At 44.9% G+C, this 19,831-nt stretch overlaps 1 protein-coding gene across 3 annotated transcripts in view; it reads right to left on the reverse strand.

Moving 5' to 3' along the window:
* Positions 1-19,831, reverse strand: part of LOC139278518 (voltage-dependent calcium channel subunit alpha-2/delta-1) — a 794,302-nt gene that overhangs the window by 197,787 nt on the left and 576,684 nt on the right. For all 3 annotated transcript variants that reach the window (XM_070897372.1, XM_070897370.1, XM_070897371.1), the window contains exons 11-12: positions 14,652-14,810; positions 1,940-2,044 (exon numbers count right to left, since the gene is read on the reverse strand). In XM_070897372.1, coding sequence (XP_070753473.1) covers positions 1,940-2,044; positions 14,652-14,810 — 264 coding nt within the window. The remainder of the gene's footprint in view (positions 1-1,939; positions 2,045-14,651; positions 14,811-19,831) is intronic.

Here is a 19,831-nt window from a genome sequence, read left to right on the forward strand (position 1 = left end):
CTTCAAAGGATTGGGGATAGATACGTCATAAGGTCTTATCTGTGACATATACCTTTGATGTTGGCAAAATATGGGCCCTGAATTTGCAGTTGGTATGATGAGGTACTCTGAGTACATCGTAATGTTGCCTTTGAAATTGACTGGAAGTTTGAGATTCCTGCATGCACTTACACATGTGCTAAATCCCAAACTTATAATCTGTCAATTTCTGACTACACATAGGCTTCGCTACATCTTTCATCCCCTCATACAAATCAACATGTTGGCAAAATGTTGGTCGGCCGACTGCTAGGTAATTACGCTGAAAATATTTAAGCCTTCTACAAACAGGGTGCAGGAAGTCTGTTGCACAGCGTAAGGGGACTGGATGAGAAAATTGTAATAACAAAAAGATCTGTAACAGGACAATGCTATAATGGGAAATTTGTTTTAAGAGGTTAGCATAAGCACAGTGAATACAGCATTAAACGAGTGCTTTATAACTTTTTTTAAAAGGAGAAGTTAATATTCAGAGTCTAAAATAATGAGAGATGTGTATTGCCAGTATGCATTATAGAGGTTTGTAACAATTAATATTTGTGAATTTTGAATAAATATACTTTGTTCTGATGAGAGATTTACAATGACAGTTTGTTACCATGAGAAGATTGCTGTTACAGACTGTATTATAAACGCAGCTTTTTAGTGTTAGATTTGTTTACAATGCATTTGTGACAATTAATTTTTACATACTGTATTATAATGCGTGATCTGCACTGATAGAATGAGAAGTTTGTAATAGCAAAAATTTGTACAATTAAAGTTTTGCAATACTTTGTTTTAAAGGAGGTTTGCAGTAAACATTTGTTGTTATGAGAGAACAACAGAATATTTTTCAGATTCACCTATATCTGTATAAAGGAGAGTCAAAGAAAGGTCCCCGGTATTCCCGTTGAGTTTACCCAGAATGTTCACTTTGGGATTATTAGATCAGCAATTGGCTAAACATCAGGAAATGAAAGGAGTGCCCACGTGATCCCAGGTTCACATACACATAACAGCGTGCTCCTGGGCTCTGTGGGGGAGTACACTGCACGGAACTCCGCAGTATTTGAAAGGAAGTTCTCGCAGGGAGGATCGCATGAGGTAAGTACGGATTTCCTTGCAATGTCGGTGGTGTTCCCCTTAGCTAGGTGGCCGACCGCAAATTCAGGCCCATGTTGTGTAAAGGAGTATGGTTTTCAATAGTTCTTCAGAAAGCACGAAACATAGAGAAACCGAAAAGCTGCTCTCTTTGTATACAGATAGGCCAATCACTGCTGTATATCAATAAAGTCTGTTCCGTATACTTTACCATCGTGTCTCTTGCTTATTCGAAAACGTGCTGTTATGTACTATAGAAGGAAGGAGATTGAATGCTAACAGCAACATTTAATGCATTAGTGATAGCTTGCTTTAGTGCTGTTCTTGGTAGTTTTTCTCAACTCATATCATTTGACTGGCAAGTGTGCTCATTGTATTGCATTACAATATTAGAGGGGTATTGTTAGAACAGTTTAAAGAATTACATTGTAAAATTTTGGCAAATAGTTTAATGTTACTGCAGTTATTATTTCATGTTCCCCTTAAGATAAATTATCCAGCTCTAGGGAAACATTTCCATTTCCAGGTTTACAGCACTATTATGTCAGCAAAATCTCTCATGCCATATTATATTTTTAAGTTATGCCAAATGATACTTGACCAACGGAAATCTTTGACTGGACGAGGTCCCAATAACTTGATTTCTGTAAACAAGACAAATATGCCCCCTATTGGATTACAATATATTTTATGTTAAGCCAAATTCACTTGGTTTTAATTTGGATAATTTCTATCCATGCCAACTCTGTCACTATCAACTCTAATATAATTGTCACTGAAGTTTTGTTTCAAAGCCAATAGTTTTACAGATACTTACTTTCTTTTCCTGGTTATACGTTGTAAAGATTTCCTGGGCTCTTTCTTCCCCACCATCTGTAAATAGCATGATGATCTTGTTGCAATTTGCTCTTGACACATTGAACTACAAAGAAAGAATAGCAAACATTATTCTAACGTCTGTTCAATTTTAAAATGCATAATATGTTTCTTAAACCACATTGCATTCCAAACTGACATATTTTAATAAAATAATGGCATATATTTTACACGTTCTGATCTTCAGTCCAGCTTTTGAAGCCTGTGGGGTCCCATTACATTTTGGGGTTTTTACTCGAGATATTCTTCTCGAGTTTAGCATTTCAGACCACTCCTGTTGATGAGTCCTCACTCGAAATAGGCTGGATCATCTTTTTACCTGCTCAATATCTAGGTAATTTGCCGTAAGCCCAGGAATCAAATAGAAAACTCTCATTGTTATATTGCAGTGCTCTGGTTATATCACATGCCCTCGTGTGATCTTCTTCGGCTTCAGAAGGTAATGCAATCAACATTTCACTGGACTGTGGTTTAGGCTATAACCAGCCCAACTGATTTATTCAACAGTAAATGGGTAAGTGAACAGAAGCAGTTACATGCTATAGATATACAATCATTATAGGTTTAACTATACTCCCTTAGATTATAGAGAATAATAAACTGCCGTGCTAACACACTTGTGCTGAATTGAATGGCCTGGTCCCTCCATCCAACAACTAACCAGACTATGGGCTCAATTTTCCCCAAGACTGTTTTCTAGTGTATTGCCAGAGTTACGCTGGGTTTTCTAGGCCAGAAATGCACCAGAAATATTTTGCCAAATTTTCCCCGATGTATAATTCGAATCTGGCACCGTGCAGCGTGTCCATCTCCTCGGGGGGTGGAGCCTGCTGTCTGCACCGAAAAACAATACCGCACCTTCTGCGCATGCGTGGAAAAAATGTTTTTACGTTTTTGACAGCGCTCCAATGGACGCGCAAGCTCAGTACAGCTCAGATTTGGCAATCGGCCATTTTTCAAGAGCCAGCTGTGTGTGTGAGAAGGAGTGCTGTGTAAGAGCATTGGAAAAATCACAGCTGGAGCAATGCAAGACGCAACGCGGACCAACGATCAAGAATTTCTTGCTGGAAGAAGTGGAGGCACTAGTTACTGTGATTGAGAATAGATGGCAGGAACTGGATAGCAGCAGAGGTCACAAAGTTCCACCAAAAGAAATGAAGAAACGCTGGAACCAAATTGCAGAAGATTACTGCACAACGATGAACACCATGAGATCTGGAGGCCAGTGTAAAAAAAAATGGCAGGACCTTGGTCAAGCAGTTAGTGTCAGTAATATTTTCATTTATTTAATGCAATTGTAAATGTGACCAGCTGTATATGTACCACCCAGCAAAAAGACACCCTCTCTAAAAAGTTGCATTTTCATCTTTGCAGAGGAAAATGGCACACAACAAAAGGGAAAGAACTCAAACAGGAGGAGGCCCGGCAAATCTGCACCCAATGACAACCTTGGAAGAGAGGGTCGCTGCATTGATGGGTCCTGCCTGGAGAAAAACAATCAGTACAGCACAAGCTGGGCCCACACTTGAGGGAGAAGGTAAGTCCTGAAAATTCATCGTGGCCCTTCAAATCAACCCGCTGCCTGGTCTGCGCTGTGTGAGCCTACTAATGCCACCCATCCTGCCCCCTCCTCTGCTGCTAACTATTTGTCTGTTCTGTTATATTTTGCAGAACTGGAGGCCAACCCTGATGATGCAGAAGACGATTCAGACAAGCATGAGCCTGAAGAGGAGAACATCTTACAATCCAACCCTCCAGGCCAAGAACATGTGGGGGAGGGAGAGTGGACTGGCTGAATGAAGCTCCCACTGTTGTACTGAATATGGAGGATGTGCTGCTCATGGAGGTGCCAGCCCCTTCCGTGATTAGTGGTTTGAGTTTTGGTGGGACATTCCATGGTTTTACAACTTCTGAGGTTGCGGGTCCCAGTAGTGGCGTGCAGCAAGGCACACCCAGGGCCCCACCATCCAAGGCTGCGGGTCCCAGTGGGATGCAGCGAGGCACACCCAGGGTGAGGAGGGGAAGGAGAGCTCGACCGCACTCTCCTGAGATGCAGGATGTGGTTCAGATGGTGTCATTAAGTGCGGAGAGCATTGACCTTACCCGAACACTCCTGGACGCCAACAGTGGAGTGAGTGATGAGGTAGCCGGATTGTCGGGAGAATTAACAGCACTCGCCGGGACCATCAGTGAAGGAATTGTGGCCATGAGGGAGGGAATGTCAGAGGTAGTGCAAACCATGACACTGGCATTGAGTGAGGGAATGTCAGAGGTAGTACTGGCCATTATGGAGGGATTGTTGCAGTCCGCTGAAACACTGTCAGGGTGCATGAGGGACGGCATGTGTGAGTTAGCTGTTGCAATAAGGGAACATGCCCAGACCCCCGCGCCCATTGATAGAATCAACTGTCACTCCCACTCCAATCCCCACACCAGCCTCTGAAGAGCCCCAAGCTGGGCCCTCCACCCTCCCCCACGCCTCCCCTCCCCCACGCCTCCCCCCCACCACCTCCCGCCCCCACCTCAACAGGTGCGCACTATCCGAGATCTTAGAAAGAATAAGCTTGGTACCAACCCCAGAAATACTGTGCCACTGCCTGCGGGCAGGGGTGGTGGAAAGTCCAAGACCGAGCGCAGTCTTAAACTAAGGGGGATGAGAGATGGGTGCAGCCTTTCTTTGCTGCTGTTGTTGTTGTTGTTGTTGTTGTTATTGTTATTATTATTGTTACTGTTGTAACTGTTCTCAAATTAAAAGTTTTTTGTAAATTATTTAAATTCACAAGTTTATAAGTGATCTTAAAGTTTTTAAGTGATCTTAAAGAGTGATATTAAAGTAAAGTTTGATACCAGAATAATTTTATTAAAGTTAAGTTAAGTACATTGTAAACTTTTGAATAAAATATATTTTACATTAAAACTGAATAATATTCCATTAACACAACGCAACATTACGGAACAGCTCCAAACAGTAAACATGGTCCATGTGGAAGAGTTGTCGCTGAGCCCTCAGGCATCAGTAAAGCGTCCACGGATGAGCTGCAGGCACAAGGCTTGAGCAATCGCTAAAGGAGATCGATGGCCCGCCCTCCTCTGACGTCGTGCTCCGGCCTCAGGCACTTTGCATGGCTTCCTCATCCTCGTCATCATCCCCCTCCTCCTCCTCCTGCTCGTCACCTGCATCTTCCACATCATTATCAGCCACTCTCACCGCAGGTGGTTCTTTCACAGCAGGTGCTGCTGCCTCATGATGGCTAAGTTATGCAGCATGCAGCACACAACAGTGAACTGATTGACAATCTCAGGGAGTACAGCAAGATGCCTCCAGAATGGTCCAGGCATCGGAAACGCTGTTTAAATATGCCAATGGTCCTCTCAATGATGCTGCGCATTGCAATGTGCGACATGTTGGTATTGACGGTCAGCTTCTGTTCGTGTTACGCGAAGGGGCGTCATGAGCCAGGTGGCCAGGCCGTACCCTTTGTCTCCCAGCAGCCAGCTCTGTCCTTCTGGCTGCTGCTCAAACATGTCAGATATAACGCTGTCGCATAGGATGAAAGCATCATGGGTGCTGCCAGGGTATCTTGCATCGACTGAAATGATGCGATGCATGTCGTCACACACGAGCTGCACATTAATGGAGTGGAAGCCTTTTCTAGTCCTGTACATCTCGGAATCCTTCAAAGGTGCTCGCAAGGCGATGTGGGTGCAATCAATGCAGCCCTGTACCTTTGGGAAGCCAGCAATCTTGACAAGCCCACAGTCCTGTCATGGATTGCTTGGACGGTCATGGGGAACTTTATGAAGTCATTCCTCCGTGCATACAGTGCAGCCGTGACCTGCCAAATGGAGACATGTGTTGCATGTTGAGAGATGGCGCACACATCCCCAGTTGTAGCTTGAAATGATCCCGAGGCATAGAATGAAAGTGCAGCTGTAACCTTCACTTCAACTGACAAAGCAGTTCTCCTGACACTTCTCGGCTGCAGGTCTGGTTTCACCAACTCACAGGTCTCACAGACAACTTCTTTGTGGAAACGCAGCCCCCTGACACAGTCTGCATCACTCAGGTACAGGTACGAACACCTGTCTCGATATACCCAGGGTGGGTAAGGCCTCTTGCCCAGCACCCTAGGGGCTCTGATGTTCCTGATGCGATGAGCTCCAATCAATTGTCTCCTACACAGCACCATGATGCAAAAGACTTGCACAAGGTATGGCATTGTCAGTATTGCCCTCATACTTAAAGTTAAAGTTAAACTTTCAAAGAAGCTCAAAACGGTAGGAAAGCAGGTAGCACAGGTTCGCAGTTCTCTTTCTCCCCAAGGTCTGTATGGATGGACCACACACAATGGTCTTGTGACATCTCCTCTCTCCTCCCCGCTCCCCCCCTCCTTGAGTCTTGAGACCTCTCTCTCTCTTCCTCCTCCTCCCTGGGCTACAAGCTGTAAGGTCGGCTATCTCTCTCCCTCCCCGGGCCACAGGCCATAAAATCGGCGATCTCTCTCCCGCCCCGGGCTACAAGCCGTAAGATCAGCTCTCTCTCTCCCTCTCCCTCCCCGGGCTACAAGGTGTAAGATCGTCTATCTCTCTCCCTCCCCGGGCTACAAGCCATAAGATCGGCGATCTCTCTCCCGCCCCGGGCTACAGGCCATAAAATCGTCTATCTCTCTCTTGCCCCGGGCTACAAGCCATAAGATCGGCGATCTCTCTCCCTCCCCGGGCTACAGGCCATAAAATCGTCTATCTTTCTCCCTCTCCCGCCCCGGGCTACAGGCCATAAAATCGTCTATCTCTCTCCCGCCCCGGGCTACAGGCCATAAAATCGTCTATCTCTCTCCCGCCCCGGGCTACAGGCCATAAAATCGTCTATCTCTCTCCCTCTCCCGCCCCGGGCTACAAGCCGTAAGATTAGCTCTCTCTCTCCCTCTCCCTCCCCGGGCTACAAGCTACAAGGTCGGCTATCTCTCCCCCTCCCCGGGCTACAGGCCATAAAATCGTCTATCTCTCTCCCGCCCCGGGCTACAGGCCATAAAATCGTCTATCTCTCTCCCTCTCCCGGGCTACAGGCCATAAGATCGGCGATCTCTCTCCCGCCCCGGGCTACAGGCCATAAAATCGTCTATCTCTCTCCCTCCCCGGGCTACAGGCCATAAAATCGTCTATCTCTCTCCCGCCCCGGGCTACAGGCCATAAAATCGTCTATCTCTCTCCCGCCCCGGGCTACAAGCCGTAAGATTAGCTCTCTCTCTCCCTCTCCCTCCCCGGGCTACAAGCTACAAGGTCGGCTATCTCTCCGCCTCCCCGGGCTACAGGCCATAAAATCGTCTATCTCTCTCCCGCCCCGGGCTACAGGCCATAAAATCGTCTATCTCTCTCCCGCCCCGGGCTACAGGCCATAAAATCGTCTATCTCTCTCCCGCCCCGGGCTACAGGCCATAAAATCGTCTATCTCTCTCCCGCCCCGGGCTACAGGCCATAAAATCGGCGATCTCTCTCCCGCCCCGGGCTACAAGTCGTAAGATCGGCTCTCTCTCTCCCTCTCCCTCCCCGGGCTACAAGCCATAAGATCGGCGATCTTTCTCTCCTCTCCTCTCTTCCCCCCTTCCCCCCACGGTTTGTTTTGTAGCCGAACCCCGAGCTGCTGTGTACGGACGCGAGGCCGATTCTGCCGACCAGACCTACAGCCAGTTCTTCAAGACTTTCGGTGGTAGCTTGTGAGTGAGTTAAAAAATGAGAAAACTTGTGAAATCCAACAAATTTACACTTCTACGTTGACAGGTTAAAAAAAAAGTTGAACTTTATTATTGATTTTGATGGTGTTCTTGACTCCCTCCAAAATCTTCGATTTAAAAACAATGGCGTCTTTTCAGCGCAGATTTGTGAATGTGCGCTGGTTTCCTTAACTCACCAGAGGATTTTTTGGGAGTGGCCTGATACAGCAACATAGTGCAGAAAAATGTTGGCCAAACTGCGAACAATTGAAAAAACTGGTGCAGACATGAGGGAACCTCAGACTCTGAGGTGAAAAAAAACTGGCCGAGAAAAACCGTAACTAAGTCCGTTACACCGGTGCAGATTGCAGGGGGAAAGTTTGAAAAAAAATATGCCAAAAATTTAACTCAAAACGCCAAAAAAGACAGCCTACTCCAAAAAAAACGACGCAAATCACTGGGGAAAATTGAGCCCACAATGTTTATATTTAGGTTTTTAACCCCATATGTACATAAGAATCCAATACCTAATGGATAACAATACTCTGCTTTTGCCACAAGCTCCTCATATCTTTGTTATTTTTAGAGTGCATTTACATTGCAACTGTAGCATCAGTGTGAAGTGGTTTTACTTGGCGCCAATGCTACAGTTATGGTGCAAATGCAGCCTGAATCCAGAGTCAGGATCTGTAATGTAAATGCACCTCCATAAACTATCGTAAACTATTTAAATAGGATTCCCTACTTTATATATAAAATATTATTTTAAAACTAGTGCTGATACTATAACTAAACATTGGAGTAACATTCTTATCCTTTTTTCTACATTTTAAATATATCATATCCTTTTCTTTATTGTGTTGAGAAATGGCTGGACGGAAATAAATGGAGCCTAACCCTTTCGTATAAAAAGACTGATGTGCAAAATACAAAGCATGATCACAATGAAAGAGGACGAACTTTGCTCAGCCTGTTAATTTAAATAGGATTTCTAATGTTGTATGAATGGTTCGTAGTGATGGGCAATTGTCTCAAGACAGCACAGAGCTTCCACATTTATGTGAGAATCACTTGCGTGAACCTTGAATAGTCTGGAGAAGCTGGCGTTGTTCTCCTTAGAGCAGTGATGGTTAAGAGGAGATTTGATAGACTTGTTCAAAATCATGAATGGTTTGGATAGAGTAAACAAGGAGAAACTGTTTCCATTGGTCGGAGGCGGGAGTTCGGGAGGCGAGCGGCCTACAAGAGGCCAGCTGGTACAGCTGCAGCACGGAGGCAAAGAAGCAGAAAGAAATCAAAAGATGACGTCACAGCCAAGGGGGTAAGTGACTGGCTGGTGATTGGTAAGTAGTTTTTCTTTTCCTTTTCTTTATGAGTAAGTAACCTTGAGCATTGTTGTCAAATTAAGTTAATCTAAGGGTTAAGTCATGGCAGGAGAGCTCGGACACATGTACTCCTGTACTATGTGGGAAGTCAGGGACGCTTTCGGTGTCCCTGACGACTACGTGTGTGGGAAATGCATCCACCTGCAGCTCCTGACGGACCGCATTGTGGCACTGGAGCTGCAGGTGGATTCACTCTGGAGCATCCACGATGCTGAGAATAACATGAATAGCACGTTTAGTGAGTTGGTCTTACCGCAGGTACAGGGTACACAGCCAGATAGGGAATGTGTCACCAACAGGAAGAGCTGAGCAAGGAAGGTAGTGCAGGGGACCCCTGCGATCATCCCCCTGTAAAACAGATACACTGCTTTGGGTACTGTTGGGGGGGGATGACTCATCAGGGGAGGGCAGCAGCAGCCAAGTTCATGGCACCGTGCATGGCTCTGCTGCACAGGAGGGCAGGAAAAAGAGTGGGAGAGCTATAGTGATGGGGATTCAATTGTAAGGGGCATAGATAGATGTTTCTGCAGCCGCAACCGAGACTCCAGGATGGTATGTTGCCTCCCTGGTGCAAGGGTCAAGGATGCCTCGGAGCAGGTGCAGGACATTCTGAAAAGGGAGGGTGAACAGCCAGTTGTCGTGGTACATATAGGTACCAACGATATAGGTAAAAAACGGGATGAGGTCCTACAAAATGAATATGGGGAGCTAGGAGCTAAATTTAAAAGTAGGACCTCAAAAGTAGTAATCTCAAGATTGCTACCAGTGCCACGTGCTAGTCAGAGTAGGAATCGCAGGATAGTTTGGATGAATACGTGGCTTGAGGAGTGGTGCAGAGGGGAGGGATTCAAATTCCTGGGACATTGGAACCGGTTCTGGGGGAGGTGGGACCAGTACAAACCAGATGGTCTGCACCTGGGCAGGACTGGAACCAATGTCCTAGGGGGAGTGTTTGCTAGTGCTGTTGGGGAGGAGTTAAACTAATATGGCAGGGGGATGGGAACCTATGCAGGGAGACAGAGGGAAGTAGAATGGGAGCATAAGCAAAAAAGATAGAAAGAAGAAAAGTAAAAGTGGAGGGCAGAGAAATCTAAGGCAAAAAGCAAAAAGGGCCACATTGCAGCAAAGTGTGTTAGAAAGACAAGCCTGAAGGCTCTGTGCCTCAATGCGAGGAGTATTTGGAATAAGGTGGACGAATTAACTGTGCAGATAGCAGTTAATGGGTATGATGTAATTGGCATCACGGAGACATGGCTCCAGGGTGACCAAGGCTGGGAACTCAACATCCAGGGGTATTCAACATTTAGAAAGGATAGACAGAAAGGAAAAGGAGGCGGGGTGGCCTTGCTGGTTAAAGAAGAAATTAATGCGATAGTAAGAAAGGACATTAGTTTGGATGATGTGGAATCGGTATGGGTGGAGCTACAGAATACCAAGAGGCAGAAAACACGAGTGGGAGTTGTGTACAGATCAACAAACAGTAGTGGTAAGGTAGGGGACAGCATCGAACAAAAAATTAGGGATGCATGCAATAAAGGTACAGCAGTTATCATGGGCGACTTTAATCTACATATTTATTGGGCTAACCAAACTGGTAGCTATGCGGTGGAGGAGGATTTCCTGAAGTGTATTAGGGATGGTTTTCTAGACCAAAATGTTGAGGAACCAACCAGGGAGCTGGCCATCCTAAACTGGGTGATGTGTAATGAGAAAGGACTAATTAGCAATCTTGTTGTGTGAGACCCCTTGGGGAAGAGTGACCATAACATGGTAGAATTCTTTATTAAGATGGAGGGACACAGTTAATTCAGAAACTAGGGTCCTGAACTTAAGGAAAGGTAACTTTGATGGTTTGAGACATGAATTGGCTAGGATAGACTGGCAAATAATACTTAAAGGGTTGACAGTGGATATGCAAACATTTAAAGATCACATGGATGAACTTCAGCAATTGTACATCCCTGTCTGGAGTAAAAATAAAACTGGGAAGGTAGCTCAACCGTGGCTAACAAGAGAAATTAGGGATAGTGTTAAATCCAAGGAAGAGGCATATAATTTGACCAGAAAAAGCAGCAAACCTGAGGACTGGGAGAAATTTATAATTCAGCAGAGGAGGACAAAGGGTTTAATTAAGAGGGGGAAAATAGAGTACGAGAAGAAGCTTGCCGGGAACATAAAAACTGACTGCAAATGCTTCTATAGATAGGTGAAGAGAAAAAGATTAGTGAAGATAAACATAGGTCCCTTGCAGTCAGATTCAGGTGAATTTATAATGGGGAACAAAGAAATGGCAGACCAATTGAGCAAATACTTTGGTTCTGTCTTCACGAAGGAAGACACAAATAACCTTCCAGAAGTACGAGGGGACCGAGGGTCTAGTGAGAAGGAGGAACTGAAGGGTATCCTTATTAGGCGGGAAATTGTGTTAGGGAAATTGATGGGATTGAAGGCGAATAAATCCCCAGGGCCTGATTGTCTGCATCCCAGAGTACTTAAGGATGTGGCGCTGGAAATAGTGGATGCATTGGTGATAATTTTCCAACAGTCTATCGACTCTGGATCATTTCCTATGGACTGGAGGGTAGCTAATGTAACACCATTTTTTAAAAAGGGAGGGAGAGAGAAAGCGGGTAATTATAGACCGGTTAGCCTGACATCAGTAGTGGGAAAATGTTGGAATCAATTATTAAGGATGAAATAGCAGCGCATTTGGAAAGCAGTGACAGGATCGGTCCAAGTCAGCATGGATTTATGGAGGGGAAATCATGCTTGACAAATCTTCTGGAAATTTTTGAGGATGTAACTAGTAGAGTGGACAAGGGAGAACCAGTGGATGTGGTGTATTTGGATTTTCAAAAGGCTTTTGGCAAGGTCCCACACAAGGGATTGGTGTGCAAAATCAAAGCACATGGTATTAGGGGTAATATACTGACGTGGATAGAGAACTGGTTGGCAGACAGGAAGTAGAGAATCGGGATAAACGGGTCCTTTTCAGAATGGCAGGCAGTGACTAGTGGAGTGCTGCAGGGCTCAGTGCTGGGACCCCAGCTCTTTACAATATACATCAATGATTTAGATGAAGGAATTGAGTGTAACATCTCCAAATTTGCAAATGACACTAAACTGGGTGGCGGTGTGAGCTGTGAGGGGGGACGCTAAGAGGCTGCAGGGTGACTTGGACAGGTTAGGTACGTAGGCAAATGCATGGCAGATGCAGTATAATGTGGATAAATGTGAAGTTTTGCACTTTGGGGACAAAAATGCAAAGACAGAATATTATCTGAATGATGGCAGATTAGGAAAAGGGGAGGTGTAACGGGACCTGGGTGTCATGGTTCACCAGTAATTGAAAGTTGGCATGCAGGTACAGCAGGTGGTGAAGAAGGCAAATGGTATGTTGGCCTTCATAGCTAGGGGATTTGAGTATAGGAGCAGGGAGGTCTTACTGCAGTTGTACAGGGCCTTGGTGAGGCCTCACCTGGAATATTGTGTTGAGTTTTGGTCTCCTAATCTGAGGAAGGACGTTCTTGCTATTCAGGGAGTGTAACGAAGGTTCACCAGACTGATTCCAGGGATGGCTGGACTGACATATAAGGAGATACTGGATCAACTGGGCCTTTATACATTGGAGTTTAGAAGGATGAGAGGGGATCTCATAGAAACATGCAAGATTCTGACGGGAAGGAACAGGTTAGATGCGGGTAGAATGCTCCCAATGTTGGGGAAGTCAAGAACCAGGGGACATAGTCTTAGGATAAGGGGTAGGCCATTTAGGACTGAGATGAGGAGAAACTTCTTCACTCAGAGAGTTGTTAACCTGTGGAATTCCCTGCCGCAGAGAGTTGTTGATGCCAGTTGATTGGATATATTCAAGAGGGAGTTAGATATGGCCCTTACGGCTAGGGGGATCAAGGGGTATGGAGAGAAAGCAGGAAAGGGGTACTGAGGGAATGATCAGCCATGATCTTATTGAATGGTGGTGCAGGCTCGAAGGGCCGAATGGCCTACTCCTGCACCTATTTTCTATGTTTCTATTGATAGAAGCATAGTAAGCAGAAGGCATGGGAGTGAGCCTTTGGCTCAGTGGTAGCATTCCCGCCTCTGAGCCAGAAGATGCAGGGTTTAAACCTCACTCCAGACAGTTCTCATGAGTGAAGTCAGAGCTCTGGCTTTGAATTCTGGGTTGACATCCAGCGGGATACTTACATCCGGTGGGGGTGGGTGCCCCCCCCAACCCCTTATCGTATGGATTGTGGGAGCCCTTAAAACCATCCCGCCATTAAGGACTAACCACCCTATCGGCTGGTATAAAGATGGTTATGGCCATGGAAAAACAACAACAACTTGTATTTATATAGCGCCTTTAAAATAGTAAAATGTCCCAAGGCGCTTCACAGGAGTATTATAAGACAAAAAATTTGACACCGAGTCACATAAGGAGAAGTTAGCACAGGTGACCAAATACTTGTTCAAAAAGGTAGGTTTTAAGGAGCACCTTAAAGGAGGAAAGAGATGTTTAGGCAGGGAATTATAGAGCTTAGGCCCTTGGCAACATAAGGCACGGCCACCAATGGTTGAGCAATTATAATCAGGGATGCTGAAGAGGACAGAATTAGAGGAGCGCAGATATCTCAGGTTGTGGGGCTGGAGGAGATTACATCGATAGGGAGGGGTGAGGCCATGGAGGGATTTGAAGACAAGGATGAGAATTTTGAAATCGAGGCGTTGCTTAATCGGGAGCCAATGTAGGTCAGCAAGTAGAGGGGCGATGGGTGGACAGAACTTGGTGCGAGTCAGATCACAGGCAGCCGAGTTTTAGATCACCTCAAGTCTATGCAGGGCAGAATGTGGGAGGTCAGCCAGGAGTGCATTAACATGGCCAGGCAGATTGTTAATCATCCTGCAAATCCTTCCACTATTTCACATAACAGCGAGAAGACATGGAAAGAAGACCATCAGAGGACACAGATTGGCAAAAGAACCAGAGGTGACATGAGGAAACATTTTTTTACACAGTGAGTTGTGATCTGAAATTCACTACCTGAAAGGGTAGTGGAAACAGATTCAATAGTAACTTTCAAAAGGGAATTAGATAAATACTTGAAGGAAAAAGATTTAAAGGGCTATGGGGAAAGAGCAGGGAGTGTCATTAATTGGATTGCTCTATCGAAGAGCTGGCATGGGCATGATAGGCCGAATGGCCTCCTTCTGTGTTATATCATTCTATGATCCTTCTATGATTCTATGACCCTGGGATACTGAATCTCCAATTTATTTGGACTATTGTTAATTGATTCTTTTTGTTTTTAAGTTGCAGCATTTACCTGAATACAAAGTAATTGAATTGTCCTTTAGCCACTCACTGATCAGACAGTATACGTTACATTGATATTTTCTTGCTTTACCTTTAAATTTTGAAATAATTATTAGAATTTTTTGCATGTAATTCCATTGTTTTAAAATGTAATATGACTACTAAATACTTAGCCTAATTTCAAAACTAAATTCAATCTGGTGCCATCCATACAATCATTTAGAACAGAGACATGCTACTTACATTTTGCAACTGTTCAAAAGCAAACATAAACCCTTTTCTATAGTCAGTGATTCCTTTCGCCTGCATCCCGTTAACCGCATCTTTGAGGACCTTCTTATTCCGTACATTGGCTTGCACAAGATGTCTGAAGCAGCTGACAGATTGTGCTTGATTGTTGAACTGAAATTTAAAAAATTAAAAAGGGTTTACAATCAGAATGCATTGTATAAATAAGTTAAATCATTTAGTCCCTCACCCCAAGGGTCCAGTTGGTAAATGAATTGTCTGGTGTCAGACTAAGCCACACAGACCACAAACCAAGGTAGCCCAGGTTCAATCACTAGTTTGCGCTAGTTAACTAATCTCAACTGGAGCAGTTGTATGTAGTGCTCTAACAGACTACTCTGATGGTGGTTCTTCCCTGGCCAGGTACCCTGCTCTTCACCACTACACAATGACCTTCACTGGAAAGTGTGCATATGGGATGTTCGTCAAGGGCAGGACAGGTTGTGATGACCCCTGATTAAAACCCTGCCTGGGCTCACTTGGCCACTGTACCAGAAGGCACCAGCTGACTTGGAATCATACTCTAGCATCATTGCTTGCCTTTAAGAGAGAAAGGGAGAAAGTTGGAGGGAGGGTGGTAAAGAGCAGCTTATTGCCATTATTCCTCATATGCTGTGCACCTTTTATGGCTCCTTAATATGAAGCACCATCTCACACAAATTGCAATGTAAAAAATGAATGTTTAATGAGTTTGTATGCCATTGCTCTTTCCATTATTTAATACTTATTTAAAATGCATTTGTGGCTCTGCTGAAATAGCAGACAAAGAATCTTCATGAATGCATTACGCATTTATTCACTAATTCTACCAATAGTAATTTCTAGGCTTTTAATTTTGGTCCAAATGCTAAAAAGATTACTTTTAACTATGACAAGGACCCTTAATTTGCAGACCCTCCGAGTGCATACAAGGTGTGGACGTGCCAGTAAGCGCGAAGCACATGCATGAAAACCTGAAACTTGCAATTTGTCAAGAAAATTCTTGACAGATCCAATGCATCCGAGAAAAGGGCCTCCGCGCGCAGAGAGTGGGGCTATTTGCCCAACTTCTGTCCAGCGAATGCCCGTGAAATTCTTACACCTGGTAAAAGCAGGTGTAAGGCCTGCTTTTACGAGCATAAGCGTTTAAAAAAAATGTAAAAATATATATTTTTAAAATCATTTATACATTGAAAAACATGTGCAATAGGGTAAGGTTATTTTTTAGCCCCTTTAAAATATTGACTTTTTTTAAAATTAAAAATGTTTTAAATATTTAATTAAATGGCATTTTAATTAATGTTAAATATGTAATGTTTTTTTATTTATTTGACATGTAGAGGTATTTTTTGGGGGTATTCCCATTCATACCTATGTGGTGTCCGTACATATGCATGAATGGAAATTCCCTTCTTTCATTGGTTGGGCTGGTCCATGTGATCTTAGGGGCGCTTGTGAACCGCCTGTGCGGCTGAGATACATGGGCCTCTACCAGGAGAGGCCCAGGACCGCGAGTCTCCGTACCTCCCAGGCCACTAGGTACGCGGGCATTTTTTGCGGATCGGAGGCATTTCCCCGCGGGAAGCATCCGACTGCAAATTCAGGGCTAATATGTTTTACACCAAGTTCATTATATATTTGATTTAGTACTATAACCAACAAGTAGTACCATTGCTTGATATAATGCTGCAGAACATCTGGCTTTATACCCAGAGATTCCATTATTCTACATTTTTATTATATTATTTAATCATCTACGACACTTTAATTAAATCATTTTATTAGAAAAGAAAGATGAATTCTATTAGGCAGTTATACAATGGCATAAAACACAGGAATTATGACAGTAATTTTATTTTTTTAAATCTTACATTGGTTTACATATTGATGCAATTTTGTTCAGATAATATTTATATAAATAGATATCATTGCAGTCAGAATATGTGTTATGTGTAAATTGTGTTGTTCAGTTGGGATGCGATTCTTCTCTGGGATTATTACATAGGCATTACAATTACATAGAAATTTTCCATCATCAGCAGTGAAAACTGCTCTACAGACTGTCGACTCAAAACAGCAAAGAAGGGATTCAGTCAGAGGGAATCTAACTGCTGGTCATGGCATGAATCTTGGATGCTGCCCAAAATGGCTGGTTTCAGGAATAGGACCAGGTTTGAAGGAGCATACCAGATTAGCCACAGCCTCCACAGCATTCATGCAGAAGTGGTGGGCCCATGGAGCTAATGCAGGGGATGGTTACTTAGAGTAAACGTTTGAACTGGTCCTGTCACAATTTACTGCATGTGGTGATGGCTTGTCTCAAACATTGCTTCCATTGTTCTTGCCTCGGACTTACTCCCATCATTCCCTTAGGCTTTCTGTGGAGACTGAGCACAAGCACAGTGGACAAGGCAGAGGCATTTGGGGGGCTGATGCAGTGCCATTGTTGTGAGGGGAGGGGATTTTGCTTCATTCTGCAGTGCTTTGTGGGTTTTGGAGGAAGTGCTTGATTTGGAGGTACTGGAAAAGAGCCAGCTAAGTGCGATAGGACTTCTGTGTTAATTGCTGGAAAACAGGACGAGGAGCATTTCTGTAGCCCTTCTTGTTTCTTGCCAGGGTTTTAAAAAAGTCCGTTGGGCAGAGGCTTGATTGAGAAGCCTCAGTTTGCATTTTCAACTGTGGGTTTCGCAGCAAAACTCTACTGTTGGTCATAACGGCCCTAAGCTGAGATACAGGCTGAGTCCTCCCATCAGCTTAGAGTTCCAGGTATATTAGTAAACTCATAGTCCCCCTCAATAATAACTCCTATAAAATACCAAAACCCTTTGCTCTCAAACAGGCTTCTGCTGAGAGTGGTTCAACATTGAAACAGCATCCAACCCCTGGCCCAACACTCTCCCGAGATGCTGAGAAGACATTCAACTGGGAAAACAGCTTCTTTCTCGCCATACTTGAAAGGAATGGAATCATAACCCTTTACTTTGAGGAGGTGTTACGACGCTCTACAGCTACCAAATCTCCATGTCTCCCCCCCCCCAGCAACAAGGAATTAGTCAGTATTTCACCTCCTCCTAACTTTGGCCATGGCTATGAGGATAAATTTACGAAGTCACGGTTGCACACTGAAGGGACCAGCCACACAATGGGCCGAAATTAATGAAAGCCCCCGCTCGCCCAAGTGCTGCCCAAAGGACCGTCGATGGCTGCCAAGGTACCCGACGGTACTTTGGCTGGGGTTTTCATCGAAAAGGCCCTTCAAAGATCGGCGGGCGGCAAAAGAGGGACTTACGCCGCCAATCTGGGTGGCAGCTGGCAGGAGCTCACAATCTCGGCAGCAAAGGCGCTTGCCGCCCAAGTGCCGCCGAGGATGGAGTCGGGCCCACGGAGGGTCAAAGACCTGAAAAGGAAAAACATCAAATTATAAAATGTTTACTCACCTTTTTTTCAGAGCTTCATACTCACCGTCGGGGACAGACCAGCCTCCAGCCAGCGGTGCACCCCCGTTCTGGCGCCGATTCCTGCCCGCACCAATCTGGCATCTCGCCAGGCGGGAAGTCAGTTACCCCACTCGGCCGTCCGCTGACATCAGCGAGCGGTTCCCGGTGGTTCTCCCCTCCCACCCAGTCCAGCCCAAATCGAAAGTGACACTGGCCGCAACTCGAGGAGGATTGTTGGCGGCAGTGGGCGGCAGTGGGCGGCAGGGCTATCAATTTCGGGCCCAATATCACTTTAAACTAACAACACATGACCATCCCTACTACCTTTCTACTATACATTTTACAGTCAAGAACTTTAGCCAGCTTCACATTACAGACTTAACTCTCCGAAGCAATTAGGTGACACCATGGAAATTCTATCCTTTAATGGTTAGCGAAGGGCTTCAGACACCACAATATAACTGTAACCACGAGCCTTTTATCCATCATCCTCCCAAGTATATACACCAGAATAGATAGGGGAGGATGTCCAGAGTACTCTTGGAGCAGATAAGCACAATAAAGATGGAAGTACACTCATAGCTCCATCACTTGCTACAGATGCACGAGTCCCAGTTCTATCAACAGTGTAATGTATTTGATTCATGGGTTCTTTGCTTAAGAATCCTTGGCTCACATTGCTATTAAGAACTAGTTGGTTTATAAGCAAAGATTCAACAAGCATCCTACACATCAACTAGGCTCACAACCACCTGCCTCATCGTGGATCCCCTGAACCCAAGTGGCTGAGGTTTTATTGAGTCTTGTGAACATCACGTTAACTGGCTAAGCCACTCCTAACTCAACAGCTCTACAACTCTTTTGTTGCAAAACAAAAATAAACATTAAATCAAGTGCCCCCTTATTAAAGGGGGGGGGGGGAACACACCAAACAGTTTACAAGTGCCCTTTTTTGTTTTTTGGGGGGTTTTTTTGGGCACCTAAACCACAAATTATATAAGTGTCCCCTGGCTAAAATGGGAGGGGGACACGAAAACCCGGCAATAAAACAAATTAAACTTTAAAACATATAAAATCAAATTAAAATTTGGTTGCCGGGGGTGATGATCCACTCCAATCCCTCCGGCGCCCACCTCTCGCGGAAGGCCGCGAGCGTACCGGTGGACACCGCGTGCTCCATCTCCAGGGACACCTTGGCTCGGATGTAACCGCGGAGGAGAGGCAGGCATTCGGGCTGAACAACCCCCATCGACCTCAACAGCTCTACAACTCTTTTAGAAACAAAATAAACATTAAATCAAATGCCCCCCCCCGGATCTGGGGGACACTCCAGACACTTTTCAACTGCCCTTATAAAAACATTTTTTTTGTTTTTTGGGTTTTTTTGGGGTTTTTTTTTGTGGGTTTTTTGTGGGCTTTAAAATCATACATTTTACAAGTGCCCCCTATAAAAGGGGAGGGGGACACTAAAACTGGCAATTAAAACAAATTAAACTTTAAAACATATAAAATCAAATTAAAATTTGGTTGCCGGGGGTAATAATGCACTCCAGTCTCTCCGGTGCCCACCTCTCACGGAAGGCCACGAGCGTACCGGTGGACACCGCGTGCTCCATCTCTAGGGACACCCTGGCCCGGATGTAACCGCAGAGGAGAGGCAGGCAGTCGGGCTGAACAACCCCCTCAATCTCAACAGCTCTACAAACCTGTGAGCATACT

This window comes from Pristiophorus japonicus, chromosome 13, assembly GCF_044704955.1.
Source record: "Pristiophorus japonicus isolate sPriJap1 chromosome 13, sPriJap1.hap1, whole genome shotgun sequence".
NCBI lineage: Eukaryota > Metazoa > Chordata > Chondrichthyes > Pristiophoridae > Pristiophorus > Pristiophorus japonicus.